Below are 19680 nucleotides of genomic sequence, written 5' to 3'. Positions count from 1 at the left end.
AAATGCTTCTTGAAAGTGCTCTCTTAAAGATTATTTTCACACTGACTTTATTATATTTTAAACACAAAACGAAATTTGAAGCAAAGAAATAGGAGACTCTGAGCCACATGTGACAGAACCTACGGCATGTTTCAGAGAGGGCTGCCACTTGGACCGCAAACCTTGGAAAAATAGTAGCAAGTGATGACGCTAATTTAATTCCGAGATCCGCTTGACAGCAAACACACCTAAAGTAGCATCTGTCAGAGGAAGATACTTTTGCTTCCACAGAAAGCATTTGGTAGGGTTTCCAACCTCAGAGTGCCCAGCATTTAACTTTCAACTGCAAAAATGTTGGGGGCATAAATGAATAGTAGACTACAAGTGAACTCAATTGTCAAAAATAAGAGAACTTACATAAATTACAATAGCACTCTATGGGCGATATCTATGTTAACAGATAGATGATGCAATACTTTGCCCGATAAAATCAATTATTTTTTACATGTCTGAATTAGTAAATTGGCATGTAAAGATTTAGAAAAATGTCACCCTGAAACTTTAGATGACAGTTTTGCTCTATTGTAAAATAACTATGATAGACTTTTCCAGAAGGCATTTGAAGTCAGATGATCATCGGTATGACTGCTCTCTTCAGTTAAAACATTTTCTTTTCTCAGGAAGGGTGTGTGTATGTATGTAGTAGGAGATAGTTGAGATGTGTCTGATTTATACTTTAGGACTTTTCATTGATAATACCTTCTCCCTAGTGCAAATCAGTTTTTGACTTAATTCTTTTGGATCTAAAAAAACAAAAAACAAAAAAAGGAAATGAAATAAAAGATCCCAATTGCATATCATGAAAATAACTCCTCATAACATTGACAGAACAGTTGATATTTTCAAGGTGAGATTTTTATTTTGATGTATCAGATGATTTACCTAGGATGAAAGGAAGTTCACGATAAATTGGTTTGGTCATGATAAGAAATGTTGTTATTAAGGCTTTATTTTAAAAAAAAAATCTTTGAATTTCATTTAGAACTTTTAGAAATATTTTGTGTGTCAGCAGTTAAACTGTCAAGGGGAAAATATTCAGTTCATTTTAATTTGAACAGATAGTTCAGATAAACAATCACCAAAGATATCATTTGAAAACCCAGCAGAGGAAGACATGTATTTTAGAGAAAGATTGTAATCTGATTCCTTGTTTTGTTCTTCATCTTGAAAATCCTTGTTTCTCCACTCTTGCAAAGAATTCTCAATAGTATAATATGTGAGGGCTAGATATTTTTATTATTTCTCTAAAGTTAAAAAAAAATCCAAGTAGTATGTACTGTAATTTATCTTGCCTTAAAGAACAGGAAGAAGAGGATCACATATAGATTATTTTCTATATGCCCTCCAAATTATTTCTAGAAAGAGACTTCTAGCCTAACTCATTATCACTGATATCTAGAAAAGTTTTAACCAATCAAATCATTAAACATTTTTTTACTGCCGTTGATCTTAAGCAGCACCTAATCTGAAAGATTCTGTAGAGTACATTTTCAAAACATCAAGTTCTTACAAGTTTCTTGTCTGCCTTAGGCAGGTAAATGAATATCATTTCAGATTTCCTCTTGGTTTCTTTTGCCTTTTAGTTCAGAAGTATGGGAAGTAAGAGAGGTTAAATACTATTTTTTAAACATTTCTGCCACACGCAATTATTTCAATACCCTTCTCTGATGTTGTGTCTGAAAAAGGGGTGGCCGAGCCTGCAGCCCGCAGCGCCAGACATTCAGCCGGATCCACCCCTGGGCACAGTCGTCAGAGGGAAAAGATTCTGCTTCCAAACTTGATTAAAAACAGCCTACCAGTTTCTGCCCCGTTAAAGAACTGCGTGGCTTGAGAAGCTGAGTAAACTGCCTGGGAGAGGAGTGGCTGAGGTCTATATCCCTGTCAGATGGGAATTCAGAGAAGCTTGAAAAAAGCAGCAGATAGTGAGCTGCAGAAGGACAACTTGTCCATCAAAATCTGCAGTTAAAATCCGCTTCACACGATTTAGGTGCTGAAAAACAGTGATTTTACCTTGTAATTTTTCACCTTAATTTTAAGGGAAAAAGGAAACGCATGCACACACCAAAAACCTACACAGATGCTTGTGAAATGTTGTTTCTGAGTTACTTTTTTTTTTTCCTCCTTCCTGTTGGCAAATACTTCAAAATATCCTCTCCTTTAAGTTATATTCTGGATGATACAATTAAAAGAAAGATACTGAGATAGAAAAACATCCTAGAAATAATGAATGTGTAGGTTTGTGACTAAAATAGATGCCTACCAGTATCTTCTTGAAGATCCGTTGCTGTTGTTGCTTCTGATATTTTTATAGGAAAAACTAAAGACATCCAAACAGGATTCAAATATGAAGAGAAGTGGGAAGTTTCCTGATGTGTTTCAATAATAAAATGAAAATCGAGTCTGTATGTGCCTGTGTGTTCCCCTTCGATTTGAAATTTTATTCCTGAAAGTGCTACAACTTGTTACTTTTTTGTGGGCACAGAGGAGGAAAAATATGATACATTGGGGGATTTTTCGGTAGAGCTGTGTTTAGTTTTAATTTTCCTGTATTTTAAAATAAACACTTTGACCAAAGCATGTTTGATCTTTGCAAGAAGGAAATATACATTGTGGAGGAATGTGCAGTGGTTGGGTATGAAAATGGGGTTGTGACTCACAGCTGCAGGCTGAAAAAAAAGGCGTCGTGGTGTCAGCCAGAGGTGTTCAGTCTAATAATTCAAGCTGTAAACTGTATCCCCTAAAATTACCTACATAATAAATCATTGTGTGAAGAAAAAAAGTTTGAACTGAAAAGTGTAAGTGAAACAGAATCCTCAGGAGACTTCAATGCTGGGAGCTATTGACAATGATGTAAAATACAGTTTATTTTGTAACAAACTTTGAAGATCAAAATAATACTGGAAATTATTCTAATACAGCTGGGGTTTGTGTGTGTGTGTGTGTGTGTTGTTTTGGCTGGTTTTGGTTTTGCCTTGAGTTGCATAATCTGTTGCAGAAACCGGGTTTGCTTTTTTTTTTCTCTCTCTCTCCTAATCATACAGCCGAAACTCTTTTATGGGATTTACAGTCAATTTATATATTTTCAAGAGAAAAATCAAGAATGAATCTATTTTAAGAAAGACAGTATAACCAAGTTATCAAATGCATATTAAGAATGGAGGCAGAAATGTTTCTGGAAATTCCCTCAGGTTCCTGTCTCAGATTTCACTGTTGCTTACAGGTACCAAAGAAAACACTGCAATTATGTAAACTGATGAATTAGCCTGCCTGAGAATTCACTGCTAGATTGAAACGCTTAGACACTGCGGTTGGCAAAGCCAGTGTCAAATCCTGGAGACTCGAGAAACGGGAACGTTTGGGGATGGAATACACCCGTCTGGAGTAGAAAGGAGCTCAGTGCCTGGAGAAAAGATGCGATCGTCAAGAGGAAGTTTAAAGGCCAAGAATACACGAAGTCTTGGAAACAATAAGGGTGAGGAAGTCAAGAAGCAGACTCGCCAAAGCCACATTGAAACAATTTATTTTATAGGATCCCCTACATTTCCAGAATTAGTGAGCAGAAGAAGCGCCCTGCTGGGAACGCGGGCTGTGGGCTCTCGCGCACACACGGGCACAGGGGAAGGGATGAAGTCAGGTTGACGCGGGTCTCCTTCGCCTGGGCATTTCAAATGCAAGTATAAGAAGGAGGGCGGGGAGAGAAGGAGACAAAACGAAGCTCGAAAAGACGACTCCGAAGTCTGCAGTAAAGATTAACTGGAAAAAGGAAGTCGACAGCAATTAAAACTCCTACCCTGGCTCATTAGTATTCATGACCGAATGTCCAGCTTTTCTGTTTATCTTTCTCCCGAGATCAATATCGGGGCAGCGCGGGCCTGGGAGGAGCCCAAGCCCGGCCCTGCGTGCGCCTGACCTCTCGCGCCCTCCCTACAGGTCAGAGCATCTTCAGAACCGCCGGGCCAACGCCGCGCCCAGGATCATTAAAGCCACCATCCATCTGCCGGCGGGGAGGGGGAGGGGGAGCAGGCCTGGGCTGGGGGGATGGGGTGGGGGCGTCGGGCAAACAGACCCAGACGACTCCAAAGAGTTTCGAGAAACCACACTCCGCCACACCAACCACTGTGGGCCCAGTGGGCCAAGAGAAAGAAAAGAAAAAGAACGAACCGTGCGCGTTTGCTGCGAGAGGCCCAGCGCGGCTCCTGGCCAAGCAGTCGCTGGCTCGGCGTGGTTCCAGACCCAGGATGTGGGGATGGGGGGGAGACAACCTAAGAACCCCTTCCGCACCCTCCCCCATGAAGGACCCCACGCCCACTCCCAGCCCGGCGCGGTCTGTATCCGCCCCAGGCCTCCGTCGGCCTCTGAGGAGCAACCCAGTCAGGGAGCGTTAACTAGGATGATTATCTTTGACATTATTAACATTATTATTATTTCTACCCCCAACCTCTCTGGCGGCGTTGAGCCCTGTTCTGCTCCCCTGGGCCACCAGGTTTGGCCTCGGGGACAGAAAAATACTGGCTTCAGGGGGTTAGGAAAAGAAGAGGCTAAATAAAGGCGGAGGTTGGAAAGGAGCGAGGGTTAGAAAACTCTTTCCCTCCCTTCTGGTTTAGCTGAGAGGTGAGGAAGCGACCTTCCAGCCCGCGCACACCGGGGATGGGGGGTTGGGGCGCGGACAGTCGGGCCTATCACCTTCCCCGGGGAGTGAGCCTGAAGGATCCGGCCTGTGTGCGGGGGATCCCCCGCCCAACTTGGAAGTGCGGGCCTGGGTCTCGGAATTAAGGCCCAGGCAGTAAGACTCTCAAAACCCAAGTTGGATGGAGAGTTCAGGGCAGGCCGGGCCCTTTAGGAGGGAGGCCTTAGGGGGTGGGGTAGCCGAGAAAGAGTGGACGGGTGAGAGGATCATCTCTTGCTGGGATTGCTTCCATGCGCCCCCAATCTCTGCAGCTCCGGTCTATCCCATGCCCGAGAGTGGGTGGCTGGGGGATGCCGAAGGAGAGGAGCATGTGAGTGCATGTGTGTATGTGTGTATGTTGACCGTGGAGAGAGATTGTGAGAGAGAACTGTGTGGATGGGGCGGGGGGCGGGGGGGGGGGGGGATGTGTGTCTGTGTGCAGCACTCAAGTGAATGCGGTGCCCCTAGCTCTGGCCTGGTGGCTGCGCTGAGCCTTAACCCGAATGACCCGGCAGGCAGGATGCGGGATGGGGGACCAGGACAGGATGCAAGGTCCCCCGGAGACGAAGCGAGGTGTCACCTCTTGAAAAGCTCGTTGAGGGGATCCCTGGGTGGCTCAGCGGTTTAGTCTGCCTCCAGGCCAGGGAGTGATCCTGGAGTCTCAGGATCGAGTCCTGCATCGGGCTCCCTGCATGGAGCCTGCTTCGTCCTTTGCCTGTGCCTGTGCCTGTGCCTCTGTGTGTGTGTGTGTGTGTGTGTGTATCTCATGAATAAATAAGTAAAATCTTAAAACAAAAACAAAAACAAAAAACAAAAACAAAAAAACAAAAACAAAAAAAACCCTCGTTGAGCCCTGGGAACAAAAGGAAAGGTGCAAGTGCGAGGAGTGGCCCCAGGACCCACCGTCCAGGGGACCCGGCCCTGAGGGGCGGGGCGGGAGTGGGAGGACCCTGGCTCCGCGCGCCCTGAGGGCGATCTCGACCGCGGAGGAGCAGGGGCGGGGCCGGGCGTGGACTCTGCGGCCCCAGTAGCCCCACAGCCTTGACCGTGAACTCCAACCCAACTCCAACCCTCGGGCTGCCCGGGTTATGGTTTACAGTTCTCATTCGCAACACCCTGTTCAAACTGCCAAGCCTGCCTTTACTTTCACAGGAGCCCAGAGGGACGACCTGAGGGTTTATGCCCCATCACTGGACCCAGTCTAGAAGGATCTAGATTCTTCCCTAAAACAACCCCCCCCCCCCCAGCAATCTGTTGGGAGCTTAGGGAGGGGGGTGAGCGAGGAGGGCAACGCGTCTCCAGCCCTGTTTTAAGCTGCCAGTTAAAAATAGAAACCGTTTATTGCGTTCTGCTAGGGGTAGCAGTTGGCAAGGAGCTCCAAGTTTCTATGGAACCAAAGCGATATCAGACTATATAATCAATCCTCAAGTATTTATTGAACGCATATTGTGCATCGCTTTCCGGTCTGTTTAAGTAAAAAGGCATCCAAGGGTTCAACCAAGTCTTGATGAGATATTATTTTGAGGCCTTTATTGCTTAGCTTTTGGACACAGGCCTAGGGCGCCCTTTGGGTTATATCCGGGGCGTGATAGAGGGGAGGGTTGGACCCCAGTCCCAAACGAGTACTTGGTGGGCCCCTGCGTGTCCAGGTGTACTACTGGTGCGCTCACCAGGGACCCACCAGAGCACACCTCCCCACCTCCCCCCACCAGCCGGCCACTGATCCCTTGGAAAACCCAGGCCTTCCTGGTCACACCTGGAATTCGAGAGAACAGCGGGGATGTACAGGGAAATCCTGAAAGTCCAGTCCAGCCTGTAATCTGCCCTAATCTCACAGTTTTGTGCAGAAAATGCACCATTTAATACTGAAAACATCCGTCTGAAAAAGACAAAAGGGGCAGGGGGTAGGGAGGAGGAGGAAGAGAGAAGGTGCCCGCAAAAGGAAAGAGGCTGTGACAGCGGGGCCGGGGTGTGCAGGGCCCGAGACCTGTTTCCTCTTCGCCGTCCCACCGGGCCTCGACCTTAGCAGCCTCCCCTTGCTCAGGCCCAGAGCAGAATCAACACGGCCTCTGCTCCAGGAGTGACCTCCTCCCCGCCTGGGACTTGGGGGACTTCACTGAACCGGGAGGAGCTGATACCGATGCCAGTTATCATTGTGATCATTAATAATGCAGTGAGGATCGTGATAATTAATAATAATAATGATGGGCCTCCCAAGGGGGCTCCAGCTGCCTCCGGATAAAGCGGCTCTAGCATGAGGAGAGTTATTTGGTGGTGGATGGAGCGGCGCGCATCTGGAGCGAGCTTGGGCGCCCTGAAGTTCAAGTTGATGGCAGTGACCGGCGCAAACAGTCCTCCGGCGGGCGCAGGCAGCCGAGCCTCCCGCAACTCTGGCTCCCTGAGGGAAGCGAAGATGGGCCTCGGTTTTGTAGCCCTGGAGTCCAGAAGAGGGCAGGTTAGAATTCAGGTCGGTGCAGGCAGTGGGCAGACCCGCGCGCGACCCCCACCCCCGGGCCTGGCGCCGTTTGCGATGCAGAATCTTGCACCGCCAGCCCCCCTCGCGCTTTCCAACTTGAGCTATTCTGACGCCTCTGACCACTTTTGCCATCTCCGCCCCCCCCCCCCCCTCCTGTCCCCGGGCTTCGAGGGCCGGAGCGAGAGGCGTGGGGTGGAGCACACCATCGGGTCGGTGCCTAGTGTGGACAAAGCGCCGGGGCGCCAGGCCCTGGGGACCGGGAGCCATTTTGCGGGAGAGCCGCTCCCACTCGCTCCTCGCGTCCTAGGGAGGACCAGGTACCCGCTCCCAGGCTGCGATCTCCCTTCTCACGCCAGCAGCCTTCCCATTTTGATCTGCTGAAAACTAGGATGAGCGCCCCTGGGCCTGCAGGGCCCTCCCGGAGCTCTCCGGCATTCCGCGCCGGAAAGCCAGCCAGCCCACTCAAGACTGAGAGCCACTGCCTCTGGTTGGGCAAAAGCCCCAAGCCTTGACTTGATACTAAAAGTTGCCTACCTCCCTCCATTCCACCCTTCTCTTTAGATTTGGGAAGATGTCTCAAAGCCAATAATCTCCACCAAAAAAAAAAAAAAAAAAAAAAAAAAAGTTTAACACATTTAGGATAGACTATCTCATTCTTGCCCAAGTGATGATAAATATTTCATCCAATTCCTTCACCCTTCCCCCGGAGGGGGGTCCCCCCAGGTGGGGGGTGGGGGGTTGGGGTTGAAAAACTAAACACTTTCCTCATAGCTTATAATGTGTTCAATGAAATCTTCCAAGGATCAGTAACATATGCCAATTATTTTAATAATTCTCCTTAATATTATTAGGGGTTATAAATTTGACTTTAATAGGGGGCTGATTGCTTCAGGAGCTGGTGTTTGGGCAGTTGGTTGGGCCACTGGAGAGGGCTAGCCAGGTGTCTGTCACCCTCTGGGACACACACACACACACACACACACACACACACACACACACCAGGCTGGAGTCTTTCCCTCCCCTTTGGATAGGTGGTCTCTGGGAGGTCAGGGTTGCCCTTCTCTTCAAACGGCCCTCTGGCCTAGCCTGCCTGGCCCTGCAGCTCAGTGGACTGCGGAAAGAAGGAGACTGAAGCAGCTGTCTCTGAAGCAGCCACCCGCGCCCTGGGTCTCCCCCCGCAGAGTCTGGAGAGCCCACTGGGCCATCCTCGGGAGGTGTCGCTGCCGCTGCCGCTGCCGGTACTCTCTCAGAATATCTACTCAGTACTGGGTGGTGTGTGTGTGTGGGGGGGGGGGGTGACTCAGGGTCTGCCAGGGACTCTCGAGGATAGTCAGGAAGAGATGGGAGAGGTTTTTGAGGTCTCAGGGATTTCAAAATAATTTCCCCCGTCCCCACCCTTTGATTATTAAAATTATCTTTACCTTCTTCCTTAGAGCATCTTTGAAATTTGATCAATTGTTTTCAGGGGAGGGGAGTGAAGCTGCAAACCTTATACACAAACTGGTGGTTGGGGCTCTGCCTCACTTCCACCTGACCATTTGAGTCTTTATCTTATTCGGTTTTACTGAATTCTTAAAGAGATTCTCTTGTTTGGGGCCAATAGTTTGTTGCTTTCTGAAATTCAAATGTACTATCTCCTTCTTTTCCTGAACATCCTAGTTATGGGTGGTGCAGCAGTTGTGCAGATAAGCGGAATTTCTTGAGCTGGCTCTCTAAAATTTCAAGAAAAAAAACTTGGTAGAAAAGGGCCCTTAAACTACAATCACTGGACCAAGTTCAAAAACAAAGTACTCAACTCAGTTTTAAATGTGCAATTAAAAATAACTGTACCTCAGCTTTTCAGAGGGAGGGAGAGGAAAGGGGGCAGGGAAGAGGGGGAAACAAAGAATAAGGAAATGTTTAGTGCTCTTAAATCCAGTCCAAATAGCTGAAAGAAAGGCATTCCCTCAGATAATGGAGCCATTAGAAACTCTGAAGGTTCCTGCCGCCATTCCTCACAGGGCCTTTCCAAAAATTTAATTCACTCTCAGCCACAAACAAAGGACGTAGAAAATAATTTTGAGACTTTCTGCCAAAGGGACAGTTTGGCCTGGTTTCTATGCATACATACACCTTCCTCCCCAGGATGCAAGGTGGTACCTCCCATTCATTTAGGCAGCTGAGCCATACCCACATCAACCCTCAGCTGTCCCCTTCCCCTTGTCTTTAATAACTTTGCTAGAAAAAAAAAATAGTATGTTCATGCAGTTTCAACACATTTTATTATATTTCTGTATGCATTACTCTCAAAACATATCACGAGAAATGATCAAACCACTTAAAACCTTCAAATAAAAAATCTGAAACAGTTTATGCCCACAATTGTACATATTTATAGTTAAGAAACATTCTTTATAAATATTGTTTCCTCTGTAGCAAGTTAATACCATAATTTAATTACAAATGGATAAATATGGTAACGGGTATTTACAGAAGGAAGGGTGTTATGACGGAAAAGCTAACGGCACAACGTTTATTTTCCCCCACAATCTTTCATACAGGAACTAACGAATTGAACTTGCAAAAGCACTAAAACATCACATGTAAACCCAGCTAACAGAAAAAATACATTCACAAGCATTGGTGGTGGTGGTGGTGGTGGTGGTGGTGGTGTACGTGTGTGCTGTGGATCAACGTGTTGAAGAAACAGAAGGGAGACTTTGGCACGGCTCGGTTTTTTCCAGTCTATAGTTGCATGAAGTTTACAATCAAGTTGCCTCATGAAAAGGAACACAATATTCAATACCACAATACAAAATAAACCATTTTCTTCCACATTACTTAAAAAGAAACCGGGTAAACTAAAAAGAGAAAAGAAATAGCCCATCACTTGAGGAAGGGAAGGGAAGAAAGGCAGGAAGGAACGCAGTCCGGAGAGTTACAAATGGACAAACTTCTATACACCAAGAAGCCATTAAAACCACCTTGGAGAAGGAAGGAGTTCACTATGTACAGTTTGTCAGAAGACTGGGAACTGGGTGAGAAGGAAAGAGGACACGGGGGCAGGGGGGAGAGGATGGGGGTTTGGTTCAATATTTTTTATGGGGTTTTTTATTTTTTATTTTTTTATTTTGTTTTCAGCATCTGAGACTCCGGAAGGGATATTTTTGCTTTTCATGCCTAGATTATTTAAAAAAAAAAAAAAAGTTTAAAAATCCTTCTGCTGGTAAAATCATTTTCATCATCATAAAAATCAGATTCATAATTTTAACAACACATGACAGGGTGCCCTTGGCGCTGGCCACCGGGAGGGAGGGCTGCGCCAGGGTAGGGGACTGGGGGAGGGAGAGAGGCCCCCCGCCTCTCACACGTACCATTCATTGAAGTTGGAGGAGAGGCCGCTGTGGCCCCCGGCCGTCCCGCTGCCCCCGCCGGAGCCGCCGCCGCCCCCGCCGCCCGCCCCGCCGCCGCCGCCGCCGCCCCCGCCGCCGGAGCCGCCGCCCGCGCCGCCGCCGCCCGATCCTCCTGCGCCCCGGTGCACCGCGGACACGGCCGCCGCCGCCGCCGCCGCTGCCGCCGCCGCAGCCGGGGAGAGGTTAGAGCTGCTCTGGGGCTCGGCGCTGGGGGACACCAGCCCCGGGGGCGTGGACGACTCGTAGCCGGAGCTGGCGGCCGGGGAGGACTCGGAGCCCTGCGGGGAGGACTCATGGACCTGCAAGACAAAAGCCGGGAGGGGAGACCAAAGGGGACTGGGTGTGAGTGCAGCTGCTGTGGGGCCGGGCTCCCGGGGGGAGCACGCCCAGAAACGCCCTCCTCCCGGCACCGGGGAACCCTGGCCTGCCCAGGCTGGTAAGGGTTGTCCAGGCCGGACCGGCACCGCGGGCCAGCCACCTCGCACTCCTCCCGGCCTCCCCGGTGGTACCTTCATGTGTTTCCGCAGTGAGCTGGGGTGCGTGTAGGACTTGTCGCACATCTTGCACAGATAGGGCTTGTCGGAGGTGTGGACGTGCATGTGCTTCTTCCTGTCGCTGCTGTTGGCGAAGCGCCGGTCACAGCCCTCGAACTCACACTGGAACGGCTTCTCCCCTGTGGATAGAAACACTGGCGCTGGCTGCCCACACCCAGGGCTTCCCAGAGCCCCCACCCACCCCGGAGGGAGCAAGGCCGCTGCAAGGCGAACCAGAAGGGCCTGGGTCCCTTAACAGGTCGGATCGCCTCTGCCACAGAACTAAGATGAAATTAACCGCCTTCCCACCTGACAGTCCTGCTCATTTATTTCATATTTTAATTTTCTTCCAGACTGACACCATTTCCTCAGATTTGTAATGAATTTGGGGTAGAACCCGGCCCTGCCCACCTTTCTATAGGACTCCTTGGATTCGCAGCTTCTAACAAATTGGTCTCGCCATGGAGAAGCTGTTATTATGACAAAATATTTAGGGCATTATCAAAATCACACAGGCGGCTGGGCTGCTGTCGGTTTGTCTCTGGAGCCAGTAGGCAATTACATTTGGAGTTGCTATGTTGTTTGGGGACGGGGCTGTGGATCGTAACTGAGCCAGTATTTTTCATCCAAAATTCTGCAAATTAAATAAACCATTATTCTAGTCTCTCTTCTAGTCATTTAAAAAGAAGTCGAGGGTTGGGGGGAAGGTAAATATTAGGGATAAGACAAGCATCTAGCGATGGCAGAGGCACAGGCTGGGCAGTGGGGGGTGGGGGGGGGCGTCAGCAAAGCCTTTCAAAATCTCCCTGTTTAATTTTCTGGCGGTCCCTGCATCCTGTTGCCAGAATTCCAAATGCTTGGAGTCATTTAGAGGTGTGAGAACTCAAACATCATTCCTCTTGGAAAGGGGACCATTTAACGTTAAATTCCATTAACACCTAAATTGTTTTTTAAAGACATCCGCTCAGACACAGGACTCGAAAGCATTTCATGCAAATAAATTTCTCAAATTTTAAACCTTGTTAAAAGCTTGTCTCGCACCTCGGCTCCCTCCCTTCCCGGAAGAGAACAATAGGCCGCTGGCTCATCCCCACTTCGGAGTAAATATTGACGGGGGAAGTTGCTAAAACATTTGGCTTTCTTTTAGGAAATCGTCTGGCACGATTTTGGCTGGGACCTGGTCAGAGATGAATAATCTATGAGTCGAGAGGCGCGTTCTGCAGCTCCCTCTTCTCACGCGATTACGCCCCGAGGCTCTGCTGCCCCAGGGTTTTTTCTCTGACCGGGTTGTTGGTCCAAGTTTGGAATTGAAAACCCTCTGGTGCCCATTAGAGAATTTCACAAACTACTGCGAACCCACCGTAAAGCCCTGCGACCTACCTCGAAATGGGCTTTAAAAAAACAAAAAAAACAAAAAAAAACTTTCTTTTCTTTTTTTTTTTTTTTTAAAGAGAAATGCTTCGGCTCACACCAGATTAATTTAATGGGAAGAGTCCCTGGAAGGACTTTTGGACCGCGAGTAAAAGAAGTGGGAAAACACACAAGCCACCCAAACACAGACACACAGCCGGAGCAGAAAAGCACATCCAGACAAGCTGGCAAAATCCTCTCTAGGCTCAATTCCCGGGCACCGAGTTGGAGAGCAGTTTTATTTTGTACGTTCTATTCAGATCGGAAATTATTAACTGGGGCTGAGCAAACGAAGCAATTGCATCACCCAAAGCGTACATTTGATGTTACACCGATCATTTTAAACGCAATTTCCGTACGTGGAAAAACCCAGCCCGATAATACTCTTTCATTCTCCAACAAAAACAAGCCGCTGGCTGTCTCGCACACACAAAAACACCTCCTATCCCAGAGCAGGAGCTGGCGGTCTGCGCGTTTCTCCCAGCCAACCAACCACAGCCTCTCCTCTCTGCGCCCCATCCCCGTCCCAGCCCGCAGTTACCTGTGTGGGTCCTTTTGTGGATCTTGAGGTTCTCGGAGCGCGCGAAGACCTTGCCGCAGCCCGGGAACGGGCAGGGGAAGGGCTTCTCGCCCGTGTGCACGCGGATGTGGTTGACCAGTTTGTATTTGGCCTTGAAGGGCTTGCCCTCGCGCGGACACTCCTCCCAGAAGCAGACGTGGTTGCTCTGCTCCGGGCCGCCGACGTGCTCCACGGAAACGTGGGTCACCAGCTCGTGCATGGTGCTGAAAGTTTTGTTGCAGCTCTTCTTGGGGTTGCTCAGCTGCTCGGGGTCGATCCACTTGCAGATGAGCTCCTGCTTGATGCACTGCTGCCGCATGTAGCGGAAAAAGGCACCGGGGTGGTGGTGGTGGTGGTGGTGGTGGGCCGCGGCCGCTGCCATGTTCATACCCATGTTCATATTCATGGGACCATACTGGTTGTGGAGCTGCGCCGCCGAGTAGGGGTCGGTCCGCGGGCTGGCCACCTGGCGGTACTGCTCCGAGCGCCCGAACACCTCGCCGGGCAGCCCCAGGCGCATCTGCCCGTTGAGCACATTCTGCGAGCCGTGCGGCCCGTGCTGCTCCGGGAGGCCGGGGAAGAGGAGGTGGCCCTGCGCGTCCGAGTGCGCGTGGTGCAGGCCGCTCGCTCCTGGCCCAAACAGCCCGTGCTGCCCGCCGCCCGGCGCCGAGTCCCCGAAGCCGCGGCTGCGGAACAGGAAGTCCCGGGTGGAGTTGAAAGGCGGCCCAGAGTAGGAGCCGACGTGCGCCGCATGGGGCCCAAGAGCGGCGGCTGCGGCGGCAGCCGCGGCAGAGCCGGGGTAGGCGCCGGGGCCCTGCGACGTGAACGCCGAGCTCTGGCCGGGGGACAGCTCGTGCGCGCCTGGGTTGAGCTTGAAGGCGCCCATGTGCGCGGCCGCCGAGTCCACGAAGCCGTTCTGCGCCGCAGCCAGGCTCAGCTCGCGGTCCTGCATCTCGGCAGCCGCCGCCGCCGCCGCCGCGGCCGAGTGGTGATGGTGGCGCGCGAAGCTGCCCACCCCGATGGCCGGGAACTGCGGCCCCGCGTCCAAGAGCATGGCCAGCGCGCCCGCCCGCCCCGCCGGCCCCGGCGAGCCCCGCGCCTCCTCGCTCCCACTCCCGCCCCGCGCGCGGCGCGCCCCGCGGCCGCCCGGCTCCGAGCGCAGGCGGCGGAGTCGGTGGCGCCTTCAGCCCGCGGAGCCGCGCTCCTGCGCCCGCCGCCTCCGCCGCCGCCGCCGCCTGGATCTGCCTCGGGCGGCCGGGCGCGGAGCGAAGGCGCGGAGAGGAAGAGGAGGAGGAGGCGGCGGCAGAGGAGGCGCGGGAGGAGGAGGAGGAGGAGGTGGAGGAGGAGAAGAGTCCAAAGCCAGGCGGAGAACCAAAGTGTATTAAAGGAGCTGCGGCGGGGGCGGGCGGGCAGGGCAGGGGAGGGCGGGCGGGAGGAGGGAGCGGGAGGGAGGTGTGGGGAGCAGCGAGGAGAGGGGGGCCAAAGGGGGGCGAGCGCCGCGCCGCGGCCCCCACCCCAGCGCGCACCCGCGCGCGCACGCACACACTCACTCGCTCGCAAGCCCCGCGGACCCGGGGCCCGGCAGCGCCGAGCGGCGCCCGCAGAAGGAAATCACAGCAGCGGCGGGGCCACGGGGCCCGAGCGCGGCGGCCGAGCACCGGCCAGGCAGGCGGGCGAGGAGGGGACGCGGGCGCGCTCCGCGCGGGGCGCCCCGGCCCAGCGCGCCCACGGCTCCACCTGACGGCGGCGGGGGCACCGGGGCGGCGGGCGGAGGCCGGGCGCCCTCTCCCAGCGCGCCGGGTCGGCCGCTCCCTCCCCCGCGGCCCTGCTCGCGCCGCCCGCGCGCGGCGGGTATTGTTCCGCGCGGCGGCCGCGCTGTTTAGCCCTCCGCGTCCTCCGCGCTTGGCATTGGCTGTGCCTCGCGTAGTAAACTTGCAGCAGCCACGAATTCCCCCAGATGAAGGAAGCTGCCGCGCCGCTCCCTCTTTCTTTAAGTTGTGCGGGAGGAGGAGGCGGGGGAGGAGGAGAGCTGGGGGATGTGGGAGGGGAGAAGCTTGCAGAGGGAGGGGAGGAGGGGAGGCTAGGCTGAAAAACAATAACAACAATAAAAAAGTAATCTCCAGCTCTCGCGCTGCCCTCGCTGCCGCTCGCCGGTCGGCCCCAGGCGCCGGGCCCCGAGCGGGCAGCCGCGCTCTCGAGGACCGACCGGAGTCCGAGACCCGAGCGAGTGCGAAGAGGCCAGAGCAGGTCCCGCCCCACTCTGGGGCTGCGCCGGGCTCCGCCGTCCACCTCCGCCTGCTTATTTCGGTGGGCGCCGCAGCAGGCGCCGCAGCCTTTTATTTATTTATTTATTTTTGATTTTTTGTCTCCTCCTTTTCCTCTCCTCTCCCCCGCTGGCCCCCGCTCCCCCCGCCCCGGCCCCCTCCGCTCCCGCCCCCTCCCCCCGCCCCCCGCTCTCCCCCCCGCTCTCCCTCCCGCTCCAGGCCGGGACTCCCGGTCACACCGCCCCTTTAACGGCGGCTCCCGCCCCGCCCGCCCTTCCGCCGCCGCCATTGGCCGCCGAGGCCCCGTCAATCCGGCGCCCCCGCCCCGCGGCTGGTCTGCCCCTCCTCCGCGGCTCTCCCGGAGCTCCCCGCTGCCCCCGCAGCCGCGGCTCCCGCGGACCGTCGCCGCCCGCCCGGCCTGCCCGCGGCTCCTCGCCCGCGCGCCCGGCGCCGCGCCTCCCCTTCGCGGCCGCTGCGGCTCTCCCCGGAGCCGGGAGGGCCGCGTGTTGCTGGTCCGCGCCGCGGGGTCACCGTGCCCTTGGCTGGGTCCGGAGGAGACCGCACCCGCGCTCGCGCCCTGCTGCAGAGGCCACCGGCTCCCCGGGTCCCCGAGCCAGCCCCGGCGGGCACCGACAGGGCGGCCGCGGTCACTCGCGCACGCGGCTGGCGACCGGGTGCGCCGGGCGGGAGGTGGCAGGAGCCGGGATCCGACGGGCCCCGGGCCCGGTCGGGAGCACGCGGCGGGAGCGGCCCGGGGACGGCCCCGGGATCGAGGGGCACGCCCTGCCCGCTGCCTCCCCCCTTTAAACGTACTCTGTGGGCTCGGAAGCACGGGGGCCGGTTGGCGGGCCTAGGTGAGGCCAGACTTGCCCCGGCCTCCCGCTCTCCGGACCCTCACCCAGACACCGCCCCCCGCCCTGGCGGTGGCCCCGCTCGCGGCTCCGCGCGCTTCGCTCCCCCCGCGGCTCGCGTCCTGCTCCGGTTACAGCAGTGAACACTGGGCAGCGGCCCCGAGACGGAGGGGTGGCCTGGAAGTCCTTTAAAGACAGTGTTGTCCTGGAGGTGGATGCCCAGATGCCCCGGCCGCTGCTGCGGTGGGTGGGGTGGGAAGTGTGGGGACGCCGGAGGCGCGCGGCGAAGCAGGGCTCAGGCTGGAGCTTGGCTGAGGGTCAGGCTCAGCCCCCCAGAGAAGAAGCCTCCAGACTGTAGGGCTCAAACCTTCTGGAAGATATTTATCACTCCTGCGGGAGCTGGGAACGCCCGACCCCACCTTCGGGCGGTGGCGGGACCCGGCGCGACCCGGCGGGACCCAGGGCCCTTCCAGGCCTGCCCAGCGGCCCTGGGGCTGCAGCCGCCCCCCGGGCTCCTGGTCGGCCGTTGGGGACTTTCCCGTCCCGCCGCGGAACGCTTGCGCTCTCAGAGGTAACCGGAGAGGGTTGGCCGGGCCGCGAGGCTGCAGAGGTGTGCATGAAAGGCCTCAAGCCAGCGCCTTTCTTCGCCCAGCTCGCTAGAGAACTGCTTTTATTTACAAATCTCTGAGAGTTCAAATAAAATTCAAAGAATAGAGAAGAATCGACATGCATTTACAATTTTCATGGTGAAATGGAATCAACAAAAACGCGGGAAGACAACTCAGGCTCGCTATTGCCGGGAAAACCTGGTCTCTCTACCGCGGGCGCCGCCGGCAGCCAGCCCCTCCCGGCTTCAGCGGGTCTCTGAAGGTCGGAGCTGGCCGAAGCCCCTTGCTTAAAGATGTCCTGTCCCCTCCCGCTGTCCCCACCCAATTGCGGTTGGAGGGGGGCAAGAAGGAGGGAGGCTGGGTCATCTTGTCTGAAAGCCCGAGATTTTTGTCTGAAAGCTGGAGATCCTCGCCTTACCTGAAAGGAGGAAATGTTCCTCATTTCCACACACCTCTCTGTTGGAGGGAGGGGAAGCAGATGCTAAACTGCCCCCTGAGCAGAGAGGGCATTGAGAGAAAGAGAGAGAGATCTCCAAGGAGAAAGGCTGCCTCTGGACATTGAATCAATAAAAAGATCGCCCACAGCACAGCCTTTACACTTGCTTACTTTCTTCATCAATTTCTATGGGGGTGGGAGTAATTGGAAAAGCCTACTCCAAAAATATTTACTAAATAAAGAATTTTCTTAGAGATTGGTCGTGAAAATAGCAGACCTGCACATCTAAAACCCTCATTTCCCCCTTTTATCAAGGCACCAGACTTCAAGTTTTCCTCCTTTCACACTTTGTCGCCTCCTTCCCGTCCTCCGCCTCAGTCTTCTCTTTGCCCCATTCTCTCCTTTTCGCTCTGATTCCCCTTTTGCAGCGTCCGCGCGTTTCGGCTGGCGCGGCTGGGCGCTCGCTCAGGCTGGATTCAGGGGGCCGCGCGCGGCCGGGTAGTGGGCAGGCTCCTTAATTCCCGCCGGAGAGCCCGCAGGCTGGGCCCTCCTGGCTATTCTTCCCCAGCTCCAGTTCTCCTCTCTCTGCAGGACACAGAAGAGCTGAGCCAAGTTCAAAGTCATGTCGCAGTCCCCCCTCTTAGAAGTGCTTTATTTCTCTACAAACCGCAAAACGCCTTTCTCCCATGACACGGTTTTTTGTTGTTTTTTTGTTTTGTTTTAAGGAAGAAAAAGGGAAGAGAGAGAGAGAGCGCGCGCAAGAAAGCAAGGTGGGAGGGGGGGGGGGGGATCCCTGCAAAGGCTTTCAGAGTCATTGCCTCAAAAGTAGATTTGGGCTCCTTGGCCGAAGGGAAAAAAGCGGCTAAGATTGTTCTGCACCTTGTTTGTGATCAATTTTTCAACAGGTTTTTGGAAGGGCCCGCCTTGGCGATGTCAGACCCAGGGGACTCACGACTGTCTCCATCGGGCAAATATGTCCCCTCTTTGTAAATTTTCCAAAATTGTTCTTTGATAATCTCATGGACCCTGCCAGGTCTGGTGCCTGGGGCTGGCGAGAGTCGGAGCTTTGCTGTCTGTGGACAGCCCTGCATAGCTGGCCCCGGCGCACGGGCTGGTGTCCCCTTACCCCGCAGTGCCAGAGAGAATTCAGGTTGTCTTCAAAAAACGGCAAATCCCTTCAAACACCCAGGCACTCTTGAGCACCTCATTGCGGTTTAAGGGCCTCTGAACGGTTGACTGACTTCTTTTGTAGCATGACCGGTATTTTGTGTGTACATACACACGAAATATAAAAACAGTGTGTATGTACACACAACACATTCTCACACACACATAGGTGTGTCTTGCTGACCAGAAGAAGTAAAAAACAAACAAGCAAACAAAACTGACCTTTGAATTGGAAAGCTGAAACACTCAGTGGCCATATCATTTAAATTTTTAATTTCCTCTTAGGGAAAAAAATGGGAATGGGGTAAAGATGGGAGAAACAAATGTGGAATCAACTGTCTATACACACCATACCTCCCCCCCCCCCCAAAAAAAAGAGGATTTTAGCACCATCCTCTGTATCACAGACTCATAAATTCAACAAGATCATCAACAGGATATTAAGTTGCAGAATACCTTTGATTTAGCCCTCTCAGCCTCTCCTGGGCTGGGTGACCCCTGACCCTGAAGGACCACATGTGTGGTGGGGAAGCCCCCTCTCTAAAACCTACCTCGAACAAAAGTTCTTTGTCAGAGCTTTAGAGAAGCATAATGTAAAAAGAGAGAGAGAGAGAAAATTTGTAATGTAAAAGAAGGGGAAATGATGAAAATCTCAGCCTGTGTTGTAACTTTTAAATGCCATTTTTAGAAGGGGGAGGTTGAGTGGAGGTGGGGAGGTATCATAGGACAGGGCCCTCTCCAGTCTGCTAAAAAAAAACTCTTCTTCCTACTGTTAAAATTTACTGTTCTGTAACTGGACTTATAAAAAGTCTCTATATAAAATATATGCTCACCAGTAGTTTAGTGATAGGAATACAAATGTTTGTCTATTTGTCACTAGGGACTCAGGGAAAAAAAAAGTCAACACTTCTACGTGACAATGATTGTGGTTTTGCAAAAAGGAAGACAACTAACTAATTGTCCTGACTTCATCCCCTCTTTCCTGATGGGAGTGTTTTCTACGGCTGCAAAACAAAGCAAAACAAAAACAAAATAGAAAATGGGAGGCATTAGCTTACAAGAATGTGTTTAATTATTTTGAGGACCGTTATCCTTTGGGCTCCTAAATGAACTACATCCAGGGAGGTTGAATACTGGTGACAGGGGAGCAGCTTTCCAATAAACTGCAGTATTATTGCAATAGACTTTGTAATACAATTTATGCTGTCATTCATAAATAACAATGCCATATGTCAACCATATTGCTTCCACAAGTAAATCCGTCAACGTGTCACTATTT

The 19680-nt window shown here is 52.9% G+C and overlaps 1 protein-coding gene across 2 annotated transcripts; it reads right to left on the bottom strand.

The window, feature by feature from the left end:
• Positions 1–10247: 10247 nt before the first annotated feature.
• On the bottom strand, positions 10248–14290 carry ZIC2 (Zic family member 2). 2 transcript variants are annotated; one of them, XM_072760943.1, is made up of 3 exons: positions 13058–14290; positions 11083–11246; positions 10248–10872 (listed from the first exon to the last, which is right to left on the bottom strand). In XM_072760943.1, the coding sequence occupies exons 1-3, from the start codon at positions 14127–14129 to the stop codon at positions 10525–10527; spliced, it is 1584 nt and encodes a 527-aa protein (XP_072617044.1). In that variant the 5' UTR covers positions 14130–14290; the 3' UTR covers positions 10248–10524. The 2 variants fall into 2 exon arrangements, with proteins under 2 accessions (XP_072617044.1, XP_025859481.1); XM_026003696.2 differs by having other exon boundaries at positions 10736–10909.
• Positions 14291–19680: the final 5390 nt, after the last annotated feature.

Source organism: Vulpes vulpes, chromosome 6, assembly GCF_048418805.1.
Source record: "Vulpes vulpes isolate BD-2025 chromosome 6, VulVul3, whole genome shotgun sequence".
NCBI lineage: Eukaryota > Metazoa > Chordata > Mammalia > Carnivora > Canidae > Vulpes > Vulpes vulpes.
Note: the sequence above shows the minus strand (reverse complement) of the source record. Positions and strands in the feature narration are given on the sequence as shown.